Source organism: Adiantum capillus-veneris, chromosome 11 (assembly GCF_014529385.1).
Source record: "Adiantum capillus-veneris isolate H3 chromosome 11, ASM1452938v2, whole genome shotgun sequence".
Lineage (NCBI taxonomy): Eukaryota > Viridiplantae > Streptophyta > Polypodiopsida > Polypodiales > Pteridaceae > Adiantum > Adiantum capillus-veneris.
The window spans coordinates 18700361-18713366 of NC_140941.1; the positions used below are offsets into that span (position 1 = coordinate 18700361).

The 13006-nt window shown below is 43.1% G+C and overlaps 3 protein-coding genes and 1 pseudogene across 3 annotated transcripts; all 4 read right to left on the reverse strand.

Annotated features, from left to right (window-relative positions):
- Positions 1-1592: 1592 nt before the first annotated feature.
- Positions 1593-4077, reverse strand: LOC147446951 (uncharacterized). The gene has a single exon (XM_086524221.1). It carries the CDS (start codon positions 4075-4077, stop codon positions 3415-3417), a length of 663 nt encoding a protein of 220 aa, XP_086380347.1. The 3' UTR covers positions 1593-3414.
- Positions 4078-4122: 45 nt separating this feature from the next.
- LOC147446952 (uncharacterized) lies at positions 4123-4704 on the reverse strand. Its single transcript, XM_086524222.1, has one exon. It carries the CDS (start codon positions 4702-4704, stop codon positions 4123-4125), a length of 582 nt encoding a protein of 193 aa, XP_086380348.1.
- A 2528-nt stretch (positions 4705-7232) lies between these two features.
- On the reverse strand, positions 7233-10478 carry LOC147446953 (uncharacterized; annotated as a pseudogene).
- Positions 10479-10604: 126 nt separating this feature from the next.
- Positions 10605-11144, reverse strand: LOC147446954 (uncharacterized; the record flags this gene model as incomplete). Its single annotated transcript, XM_086523548.1, has 1 exon — positions 10605-11144. A coding segment is annotated over one exon (540 nt), but the record flags the coding sequence as incomplete, so codon positions are not given.
- Positions 11145-13006: the final 1862 nt, after the last annotated feature.

Here is a 13006-nt window from a genome sequence, read left to right on the forward strand (position 1 = left end):
CAGTGAAGTGTATATTCTTGGGCTATCCATTTGAAAAGAAAGGTTACAAGTGCTATGATCCTACGACAAGACAAATTCATGTCAGTAGAGATGTCAGATTTTGTGAGCATGAACCATGGTATAAACCAAATCCAATGATGATAGAAGATGAGTATGAAGAGCAAGAGAATGTGCGTCATGTTGTTGATAAACCAGGACCATCAACAAGAACTATTTCAAAACCACATATGGCAGAGGAGAGTACAGTAAGTGTCAACCCATGGAGCGATCGTTTGTGAGATAAGAAGCAAGACAAGAAAGGCAAGAAGAAAGTGGTTGAGGAGAGTTCTAGAGATGAAAGCTTTGATGAAGAGCATGGTTTACCACATTTGAAGACAGTTGACAGTAAGCATGCTGAGAAATATGTACTCCCATATGCAAGAGTTGAAGAGAAGAGTGCACCACAGTTGAGAAGATCAGAGAGGGTGCATTATCCAGTTGATAGATTGACATACAACGGTTACATGTATACACATTATGCATACATGGTTTCACGTGTGCGACATAAAGAGCCTACATGTTTTCAAGAGGCAATTGGAAAATCAGAATGGGACTCATCTATGGATGATGAGATGGATGCTCTTGTGAAGAATGACACTTGAGATTTGGTTTACTTGCCAAGTGGAAAGAAAGCAATTGGTTCAAAATGGGTATACAAAGTCAAGTGCAAGTCAAATGGTAGTGTGGAAAGGTACAAAGCGAGGCTTGTTGCTAAAGGTTATGCACAAACAAAAGGTCTTGATTATGATGAGACATTTACTTCAGTTTGCAAAGATAACAACAGTCAAATTGGTGATAGCCATGGCAAGTATGTTCGGTTTGAAGTTACGGCAAATGGATGTCGATAATGCATTCTTGAATGGTGATTTGGAAGAAGTTTATATGATACAGCCAGAGGGTTATTGATGGATATTTTTCTGTGCCTGGGCCATGGAGCAGGACCAGACAAGAAAAACCAAGCAAAGACAAAAAGACAAACCCCCAACCCAAGCCCACCAACAAGGAACTATGGCTGGAGATGTGCTGCTAAAATCTTCTACCAAGGAATGTGCGATGCACTCTCGGTGCTAGATTGTATCAATGATTATCCACGAACATGATCACTTAATAGTTCAGCAAAAAGGAAGAGAGAGAATGTTGTCTTTAGTTTGAAAGAGAGAGACGAAAACTGAGACGAGAACAAGATATTGTGAAATTATTGAGCAATTTGAATAGTGAAAATATTGTTTTTACAGCAAGTTTTACAAAACTTATCTTTAACTTCAAAACCTTTTGTCGATGTAGCTTCGTAGGCTTCCACTTTGCTTGAAGGTATTAGTGCTTACACCGTATAGGGCAACGCAGGTATTTGGCTTACACCCTATAGGGCAGCGCAATGACTCATTGACTCGTTTCTCTCTCTCTCTCTCTCTCTCTCACACACACACACACACACACACACACACACACACACACACACACACACACACACACACACACACACACACACACACACACACACACACACACACACACACACACACACACACACACACACAACAGCCTCATGGAAAACTCACTCACTCTCTCTCAACAGTAGCCCCGAACAGGCGTCCCAAGTATCCTCTTTCTCTCTCTAGCTCGACTTACAGCAACAACAAATCGCTCTTTCTCTTCAATCCTCCTCGAATCCCTTCCTATGAGAGCACCCCCTAGTAGGTTTTAATAAATCCAAAGGCTTTGAAGAACGAAATCATCTCTCACTCTTTCTTTCGGTAGCAACCATTTTTTGAGCCATCTCATCTTTCTCTTTCACTCATGACCTGCAGAGTGTTCTCTTCTCTCTCGTCATCATCTGGTAGCAATCCTCTCTCCCCTTGATTTCGGTAGCCTAGAGAGGCTCACCTGCCCTCTCTTTGGTTACCCACACCAAGACATCTCTCTCTCCTCACTCGTTTAATCCTCAGCAGGGCTGAGTACACTCTCTCTCTTGCTTCGCAACAGGGCAGCACCCTCTCGCTCTTTGATTATGCACACACAGAGATATCTCTCTCTAATTCATGGTGCAGCCAGCAAAGTCTCCCCTCCTCTTCTGCTCTTGACGTAGCCCGAGCCTCAATCCACTATGGCTTTCTCCGCCTCATGATCTCCCATCTCTTGCAAAGCCGAACCAATGCGTACCTCTTTTCATAAACGACGAGGTCGTAGCCTCATCCTCTGAATAGCCTACAAACCATGATGGTGCTCACTCGTTTGTCAATAGGGCTGAGCCCTCTCTCTGTATGCCGGCAACCTCGCTCGGAATCTCCTCATCATGGCCTGGTAACCAAAACGAAGGTACACTCGGCTTGGCTTGCTCTCTTGCTTCCTCGCCCTCCAGAAACCCCTTGCAACCCGCGGTGCCTCTCTATCCCCTCAGTACCCGGCGCTCTGCTGCAATCGACACACCCCCTCCGTCTTTTGGTCTCTGCCACCCCCTCGTCATTCCAAAAATAACAGTTAACCTCATTAAAAAGAAGACAAGTATGGGTTCACACCCCCACTCTCTACTCTTTTCCTCTCATGGCCTTCTCGGACCCTTCTTGACTTGCAAAAAGAGTTGCCTCTCTCATAAGCTTGGTTTCCCCTGGCAACACTCGGCCTTCCTTAGCACATTCAACACCATCCCCGTAGCACATTAAACAGACATATTAAAGCACTTTTTCTTTAAATATTTGACAAAGGCTTCTCGGAACTCCCTTTGACAAACACACATACTCTTGCACTCACACACTTACACAATACGATAAAGTTATAGATGATATGCAAAAAACAATAAGCGGCCATTGGTGACCATCCTTGCCTAGCTTCCTTTGTACACCTCTAGCAGTGACCGATATTGATCTTTAGTCGTCAAGGTCGAGGACTTCATTGTAGCATTTCCAAGCATATCATACCCTGTCAAAACAACTCCTTAAAGCAGACAAGGTGAGATCATCGCCGTGAAAATTATGATAAAACAACCTTTCAAGCTCTCTTCAACACTCAAATCTCATGCAGATGCTCTGTTTCTCTGTTGAAATCCCCATGCCCTTGGCCAAAAAAAAGTGCAACAGTGCGTCCTGTGGGGATAACTAGCCTGCTAGTGTGAACCCAGAATTTTTGGTTAGACGGGTGCCTTATCCATTGGGCTTTTCTTTTTCCATTTAAATTTTACCCTTTTTCTATTATTTTCCCTCTTTTCTTTATCTTGCCAAAACCCCCTTGGATGGGAAACAAACTCACTCTTTGGCACATGTGGTACCCAATGTGGTAGAAAAGAAATGTTATCTTTAAAAACAGGTGCCTCATTAGCTTTCAAAGGTGTTGGAGTGAGAGATGGTGGAATAGGAACATTAGAAGCACATGTCATAGCATTCAAGCACATGTCATAGCATTCAAACAACCCTCTCTGTGGTTAAGCTCAGCGTCAAAGTTTACCCTCCATTGGACTACTAGGGCGGTAGCTCCAAAGGCCTCCCCCACAACCCTAGCTCGTGCATATGCATCATCTAGTTTCTTTGGATCTGACAATCTCACATGAAATTGAATATCCCTCAACATACCCGTAAGAAAAAATTCCAACAAAACTCTCTCATCAAAACAATGGGGATCACATTGCTTCATCTTGAAAGTTTGAAAACGCTTAACGTACTCATCAATTGGTTCACCCTCCCCTTGGAAGAATTCTAACAGGGTCCCAAAGACTAAACAAGAAGGCAAAATAGGAGAGAATCTGGCAACAAAAGCGCTACCCAATCCATCCCAAGTCTTTATCAAATGTGGAGAATGACACATCATACTAAGGTACCATTGCATAGCTACCCCAATGATAAAAACAGGAAAGAACCTCATAAGGTCATCAGGTTTGTCATAACCCTCAAACCTACAAGCTTGCACAAATTGCAGTAAATGGGAGTCGGCTGTCACAACCCCAACTCCATCAAAGGGTGTCAACTTCACAATCCACTGGTCAATAGTTCGCTCCCTAGCTTTGGGAATAGGTGGTGGGCTAAAAGCATCATAAACATTAGTAACCATGGGATCTGCAACTAGAGAAGCATGCTGCTCTCTCAAAAAAACATTTTAAATAGGAACCACATAGCCATCAGAAACATCAAGATTGCTAACACTAGAACCATCACAAACATCTTCAATAAGGACAATGTCATCAAAACGTGTGCCTGCAATCACAGACTTATCCCCTGCGACAAACCCGACCCCTTCTAAAGGTTGCATCTCGTCATCGATATGCTCAGAAGAATGTGTAAACCCCACTCCATACAACACCTCCTCAACAAGGGTGGGAGGGTGGGAAAGAACAAGAGGTAAATAACCATTCTCCTGTGTAAGAAAAGATTCAAAAAAAGTGGCATCATCCACTACATTGGCCAAAAACCCATCCCATATGCACTCGTCAAGAGTCGCATTCTCTCTCAATGCTTCGCTCCAAGCAATATCCTCAAGGGAAATGCCCTCGTTTTCATCCACTTCATCGCTCAAATGGGCTAAAAACTCATCCCAAATTTTGTAAAAGCCTAAAGGCTCACCAACATCATCATCAATATTCAAGATCTGGGTAGCAACAGACTTCAAAATAACCCCTTTTTTGGAATCCCCCTGCCTAGATATGAATGCATCCCAGATGGCCGCGAGGAAGAAAAACATTCTAGAAATCAAATACTAGCAAAAAGAAAAAACTAGCTCCATCTCTGAGAATTGTAGGTACTTCGCTCAAGCGAGAACGCTAGAAGCTGGGTCCCACCGGGCGTTCCACTAATGGATATTTTTTTGTGCCTGGGCCATGGAGCAGGACTAGACAAGAAAAACTAAGCAAAGACAAAAAGACAAACCCCCAACCCAAGCCCACCAACAAGGAACTATGGTTGGAGATGTGCTGCTAAAATCTGCTACCAAGGAATTTGCGATGCAGTCTCGGTGCCAGATTGTATCAATGATTATCCACAAACATGATCACTTAATAGTTCAGCAAAAAGGAAGAGAGAGAATGTTGTCTTTAGTTTGAAAGAGAGAGAGGAAAATTGAGACGAGAACAAGATATTGTGAAATTATTGAGCAATTTGAATAGTGAAAATATTGTTTTAAAAGCAAGTTTTACAAAACTTATCTTTGACTTCAAAACCTTTTGTCGATGCAGCTTCGTAGGCTTCCACTTTGGTTGAAGGTATCAGGGCTTACACCCTATAGGGCAGCGCAGGTATTTGGCTTACACCCTATAGGGCAGTGCGATGACTCGTTGACTCGTTTCTCTCTGTGTGTGTGTGTGTCTCTCTCTCTCTCTCTCTCTCTCTCTCTCTCTCTCTCTCACACACACACACACACACACACACACAATAGCCTCATGGAAAACTCACTCACTCTCTCTCAACAGTAGCCCAGAACAGGCGTCCCAAGCATCCTCTTTCTCTCTCTAGCTCTACTTGTAGCAACAACAAATCGCTCTTTCTCTTCAATCCTCCTCGAATCCCTTCCTATGAGAGCACCCCGTAGTGGGTTTTAATAAATCCAAAGGCTTCGAAGAAAGAAAGCACCTCTCACTCTCTCTTTCGGTAGCAATCATTTTTTGAGCCATCTCATCTTTCTCTTTCACTCACGACCTGCAGAGTGTTCTTTTCTCTCTCGTCATCATCTGGCAGCAATCCTCTCTCCCCTTGATTTTGGTAGCCTAGAGAGGCTCGCCTGCCCTCTCTTTGGTTACCCACACCAAGAGATCTTTCTCTCCTCACTCGTTTAATACTTAGCAGGGCTGAGTACACTCTCTCTTGCTTCGCAACAGGGCAGCACCCTCTCTCTCTTTGATTATGCACACAGAGAGATATCTTTCTCTAATTCATGGTGCAGCAAGCAAAGGCTCCCCTCCTCTTCTGCGCTCGGCGTAGCCCGAGCCTCAATCGACTATGGCTTGCTTGGCCTCATGATCTCCATTCTCCCATCTCTTGCAAGGCCGAACCAATGCGTACCTCTTTTCATAAACGACGAGGTCGTGGACTCATCCTCTGAATAGCCTGCAAACCACGATGGTGCTCACTTGTTTGTCAATAGGTATGAGCCCTCTCTTTGTATGCCGGCAACCTCGTTCGGAATCTCCTCATCATGGCTTGGTAACCAAAACGAAGGTACGATCGGCCTGGCTTTCTCTCTTGCTTCCTTGCCCTCCAGAATCCCCTTGCAACCCGCGGTGCCTTTCTATCCCCTCAGTACCCGGCGGTCTGCTGCAATCGACACACCCCCTCCAACTTTTGGTCTTTGCCACCCCCTCGTCATTCCAAAAATAACAGTTAACCTCATTAAAAAAAAGACATGTATGGGTTCACACCCCCACTCTCTACTCTTTGCCTCTCATGGCCTACTCGGACCCTCCTTGACTTGCAAAAAGATTTGCCCGTCTCATAAGCTTGGTTTTCCCCTGGCAACACTCGGCCTTCCTCAGCACATTCAACACCATCCCCGTAGCACATTAAACAGAAATATTAGAGCACTTTTTTTAAAAATATTTGACAAAGGCTTCTCGGAACTCCCTTTGACAAACACGCACACTCTTGCACTCACACACTTGCACAATACGATAAAGTCACAGATGATATGCAAAAAAAAAAAAGCGGCCATTGGTGACCATCCTTGCCCAACTTCCTTTGTACATCTCTAGCAGTGATCGATGTCGATCTTTAGTCGTCAAGGTCGAGGACTTCGTTGTAGCATTTCCAAGCATATCATACCATGTCAAAACAACTCCTTAAAGCAGACCAAGTGAGATCATCGCCGTGAAAATTATGATAAAACAACCTTTCAAGATCTCTTCAACACTCAAATCTCATGCAGATGCTCTGTTTCTTTGTTGAAATCCCCATGCCCTTGGCCGAAAAAGAGTGCAACAGTGGCATCCTGTGGGGAAAACTAGCCTGCTAGTGTGAACCCAGAATTTCCGGTTAGACGGGTGCCTTATCCATTGGGCTTTTCTTTTTCCATTTAAATTTTACCCTTTTTCTATTATTTTCCCTCTTTTCTTTATCTTGCCAAACCCCCTTGGATGGGAAACAACTCACTCTTTGGCACATGTGGTACCCGATGTGGTAGAGAAGAAGTGTTATCTTTAAAAACATGTGCCTCATTAGCTTTCAAAGGTGTTGGAGTGAGAGATGGTGGAATAGGAACATTAGAAGCACATGTCATAGAATTCAAGCACATGTCATAGCATTCCAACAACCCTCTCTGTCGTTTCGCTCAGCGTCAAAGTTTACCCTCCATTGGTCTTCTAGGGCGGTAGCTTCAAAGGCCTCCCCCACAACTCTAGCTTGTGCATATGCATCATCTAGTTTCTTTGGATCTGACAATCTCACATGAAATTGAATATCCCTCAACATACCCGTAAGAAAACATTCCAACAAAACGCTGTCATCAAAACAATGGGGATCACATTGCTTCATCTTGAAAGTTTGAAAACGCTTAACGTACTCATCAATTGGTTCACCCTCCCCTTGGAAGAATTCTAACAGGGTCCCAAAGACTAAACAAGAAGGCAAAATAGGAGAGAATCTGGCAACAAAAGCGCTACCTAATTTATCCCAAGTCTTTATCAAATGTGGAGAATGACACATCATACTAAGGTACCATTGCATAGCTACCCCAGTGAGAAAAACAGGAAAGAACCTCATAAGGTCATCAGGTTTGTCATAACCCTCAAACCTACAAGCTTGCACAAATTGCAAGAAATGGGAGTCAGCTGTCACAACCCCAACGCCATCAAAGGGTGTCAACTTCACAATCCACTGGTCAATAGTTCGCTCCCTAGATTTGGGAATAGGTGATGGGCTAAAAGCATCATAACCATTAGTAACCACGGGATCTGCAACTAGAGAATCATGTTGCTCTCTCAAAAAAACATTTTCAATAGGAACCACATCTCCATCAGAAACATCAAGATTGCTAACACTAGAACATCACAAACATCTTCAATAAGGACAATGTCGTCAAATGTGTGGCTGCAACCACACACTTATCCCCTGTGACAAACCCGACCCCTTCTAAGGGTTGCATCTCTTCATCGATATGCTCAGAAGAATGTGTAAACCCCACTCCATACAACACCTCCTCAACAAGGGTGGGAGGGTGGGAAAGAACAAGAGGTAAATAACCATTCTCCTGTGTAAGAAAAGATTCAAAAAAAGTGGCATCATCCACTACATTGGCCAAAAACCCATCCCATATGCACTCGTCAAAAGTCGCATTCTCTCTCAATGCTTCGCTCGAAGCAATATCCTCAAGGTAAATGCCCCCGTTTTCATCCACTTCATCGCTCAAATGGGCTAAAAACTCATCCCAAATTTTGTAAAAGCCTAAATGCTCACCAACATCATCAACAATATTCAAGGTCTAGGTAGCAACAGAATTCAAAATAACCCCTTTTTTGGAATCCCCCCGCCTAGATATGAATGCATCCCAGATGGTCGCGAGGAAGAAAAATAGCCGAAAAATCAAATACTAGCAAAAAGCAAAAACTAGCTCCATCTGTGAGAATTGTAGGTACTTCGCTCAAGCGAGAACGCTAGAAGCTGGGTCCCACCGGGCGTTCCACTGATGGATATTTTTCTGTGCCTGGGCCATCGAGCAGGACCAGACAAGAAAAACCAAGCAAAGACAAAAAGACAAACCCCCAACCCAAGCCCACCAACAAGGAACTATGGCTGGAGATGTGCTGCTAAAATATGCTACCAAGGAATGTGCGATGCAGTCTCGGTGCCAGATTGTATCAATGATTATCCACGAACATGATCACTTAATAGTTCAGCAAAAAGGAAGAGAGAGAATGTTGTCTTTAGTTTGAAAGAGAGAGACGCAAATTGAGACGAGAACAAGATATTGTGAAATTATTGAGCAATTTGAATAGTGAAAATATTGTTTTTATAGCAAGTTTTACAAAACTTATCTTTGACTTCAAAACCTTTTGTCGATGCAGCTTCGTAGGCTTCCACTTTGATTGAAGGTATCAGGGCTTACACCCTATAGGGTAGCGCAGGTATTTGGCTTACACCCTATAGGGCAGCACGATAACTCGTTGACTCGTTTCTCTCTCTCTCTCTCTCTCTCACACACACACACACACACACACACACACACACACACACACACACACACACACACACACACACACACACACACACACACACACACACACACACACACACACACACACACACACACACACACACACACACACACACACACACACACACAATAGCCTCATGGAAAACTCACTCACTCTCTCTCAACAGTAGCCCCGAACAGGCGTCCCAAGCATCCTCTTTCTCTCTCTAGCTCGACTTGTAGCAACAACAAATCGCTCTTTCTCTTCAATCCTCCTCGAATCCCTTCCTATGAGAGCACCCCCTAGTGGGTTTTAATAAAGCCAAAGGCTTCGAAGAAAGAAAGCATCTCTCACTCTCTCTTTCGGTAGCAACCATTTTTTGAGCCATCTCATCTTTCTCTTTCACTCCCGACTTGCAGAGTGTTCTCTTCTCTCTCGTCATCATATAGCAGCAATCCTCTCTCCCCTTGATTTTGGTAGCCTAGAGAGGCTCGCCAGCCCTCTCTTTGGTTACCTACACCAAGAGATTTCTCTCTCCTCACTCGTTTAATCCTTAGCAGGGCTGAGTACACTCTCTCTCTTGCTTCGCAACAGGGCAGCACCCTCTCGCTCTTTGATTATGCACACACAGAGAGATATCTCTCTCTAATTCATGGTGCGGCCAGCAAAGGCTCCCCTCCTTTTCTGCTGTCAGCGTAGCCCGAGCCTCAATCGATTATGGCTTGCTCGGCCTCATTATCTCCCTTCTCCCATCTCTTGCAAGGCCAAACCAATGCGTACCTCTTTTCATAAACGACGAGGTCGTGGCCTCATCCTCTGAATAGCCTGCAAACCACGATGGTGCTCACTCGTTTGTCAATAGGGACGAGCCCTCTCTCTGTATGCCGGCAACCTTGCTCGGAATCTCCTCATCATGGCCCGGTAACCAAAACGAAGGTACGCTTGGCCTGGCTTGCTCTCTTGCTTCCTCGCCCTCGAGAACCCCATTGCAACCTGCTGTGCCTCTCTATCCCCTCAATACCCGGCGGTCTGCTGCAATTGACACACCCTTCCGTCTTTTGGTCTCTGCCACCCCCTCGTCATTCCAAAAATAATAGTTAACCTCATTAAAAAGAAGACAAGTATGGGTTCACACCCCCACTCTCTACTCTTTGCCTCTCATGGCCTGCTCGAACCCTCCTTGACTTGCAAAAAGAGTTGCCCCTCTCATTGGAGTGAGAAGTGTTAAAGAATATGATGTTAAAGAATATTTCCATTCTGCTATGGGCGGCCGGACACTGACTGTAAGCTTGGTTTTCCCCTGGCAACACTCGGCCTTCCTCAACACATTCAACACCATCCCGGTAGCACATTAAACAGACATATTAGAGCACTTTTTTTAAAAATATTTGACAAAGGCTTCTCAGAACTCCCTTTGACAAACACACAGACTCTTGCACTCACACACTTGCACAATACGATAAAGTTATAGATGATATGCAAAAAACTCATCTAGTTTCTTTGGATCTGACAATCTCACATGAAATTGAATATCCATCAACATACCTGTAAGAAAACATTCCAACAAAACTCTCTCATCAAAACAATGGGGATCACATTGCTTCATCTTGAAAGTTTGAAAACGCTTAACGTACTCATCAATTGGTTCACCCTCCCCTTGGAAGAATTCTAACAGGGTCCCAAAGACTAAACAAGAAGGCAAAATAGGAGAGAATCTGGCGACAAAAACGCTACCCAATCCATCCCAAGTCTTTATCAAATGTGGAGAATGACACATCATACTAAGGTACCACTGCATAGCTACCCCAGTGAGAAAAACAGGAAAGAACCTTATAAGGTCATCAGGTTTTTCATAACCCTCAAACCTACAAGCTTGCACAAATTGCAGTAAATGGGAGTCAGCTCTCACAACCCCAACGCCATCAAAGGGTGTCAACTTCACAATCCACTGGTCAATAGGTGGCTCCCTAGCTTTGGGAATAGGTGGTGGGCTAAAAGCATTGATATACGTTTTTCAGCTCTCCGTAATTGCCATAGTGAGTTACTCCACCCTACCAAAATCACCTACACACTATGGCTGTTCTTACCTTTTCAATGTACATAGGCGTGCGTGAGTTAGGGGGCTTTTCCCATATCTTCTTAAAACCCTCAGTACGCTAGTCATTGGGCTAGTTGAGCAAAAAAAAAAAAAAAGATATATTATTGCGCATTTGTGTGTAAATATTTCATTGTATATAGGGCCTAAATATAAGGAATTTTCATTATTATTTTGGTATTTATTTAAATATTTCTACCTAGGTGTGTGTTATTTACCTATGTATGCTATGAACATTGACTCACCATTACCACAATTTTCTTACCATTTTCCATGCTCTTTATTCCTTATAAAAATATCTTCACACAAGCTTCTCTTATTTTTGGTGTGAATCCACTCCTAAGAAAAAACCTCAAAAATACTTTCCACCATCAGTCATTGTCTTTCACTAAATTCGTATTTCTTACAGGTATTATTTCTTACCTCTTGTAAATAAATATACATCAAAAAAACAAATGAGGGCCCTCCTCATTTGATTCCCTATATTTTCATATATTTATTTTTTATATATTTATAGCCCACACTATTCTAGATTCCATAAATTGTTTATATATACTAGCATGTCTTTTTTCATCATATCCATGTATTATTTTTGTGCATAATCCACAACCATGCACATTTTCAAACCCTTAGGAATCAATTATGTCATGCTCTCATGCAAGGAGGGGCTCCCCTTTGGAGCCATATGCAAATTCAACAAAAGGGGGGTCATTGAAGACTTTTTGTGAAGAAAAAACAGGTCTTTTGGTGGGATTTTTAATATCCATCTCCACTCCGAATTTGAAGCGGTGGTCAAAATAGAAAATGTGGACCAAGAACTGAATAATGACCTCAAACATTTTGGTGATTTTTGGAGCAATCACTGGTGAGCTATGATTTTTTGAGTGGACCCCAGTCTGCCCACTTTTCTCACAAGTAGCCCATAGTCTTCTCTCATCTCTTTCCACACTTCTACACACACACACACACACACACACACACACACACATACACACACACATTCCTCTCAATCCCTCACTCAAACCTGCACCTTCAATGGTTTTCCTCACCTTCTTCACCATTAACCTCTCCTCTTACTCCCATAGCTCTCATATGAGCTCCACATGTACATACACCATCTCTATGCCTCTCTCTATTATCTCCAAAGTACAATTCCATCTTACCCCTTCTCTATATACATGAAATTCAGCATTTAAACCATGCTTAAGCTCTGCAAATCAAGAGATCTAATCAACAAAATTATCATTTTCATCGCGATAATCAACCTTGGCGGCGGTGGCGTAAAGAAGAGAAGACAAAGAAGAAGATCGATAGTCATTTTGAGAACCTACACAAGTAAGTCCAAAACTTCTTCAAGCTTCACCATCACAAGGATTTTCTCACTTCATTCAACCATCTTACTTCAACCATCCACCCCATTCTACCCATTGTAAATATATCATTAACTTTCTAGTGATTACTAACACTAACCACTAACATACTAACACAAAATAGCCATTGACCTAACCATAAAAGACACCTCACCTCAAGACATGTGTATAGTAACTCTCTCTCTCTCTCTCTCTCTCTCTCTCCTTACTTACTTTCACCTTATCTACCATAAATAATGCTCTCTTTTGAGCCCACACCCATGACTCAAGCAGACAAAGAAGGCCCGCAATGTTTTGATATTCAAAAAAATCATAATCCTTATTTGTTAGCTTGTAAATTAGGATTTCCAATAATATTTATGAGGGGTCTCCAACCTATAAATAGGCCCCTCTCCTTCTTGT

Excerpts from the sequence above, each read along its gene's own strand:
- LOC147446951 (XM_086524221.1), bottom strand. The coding sequence starts at position 4,077 with ATGGTTACTAATGTTTATGATGCTTTTAGCCCACCACCTATTCCCAAA.
- LOC147446952 (XM_086524222.1), bottom strand. The coding sequence starts at position 4,704 with ATGTTTTTCTTCCTCGCGGCCATCTGGGATGCATTCATATCTAGGCAG.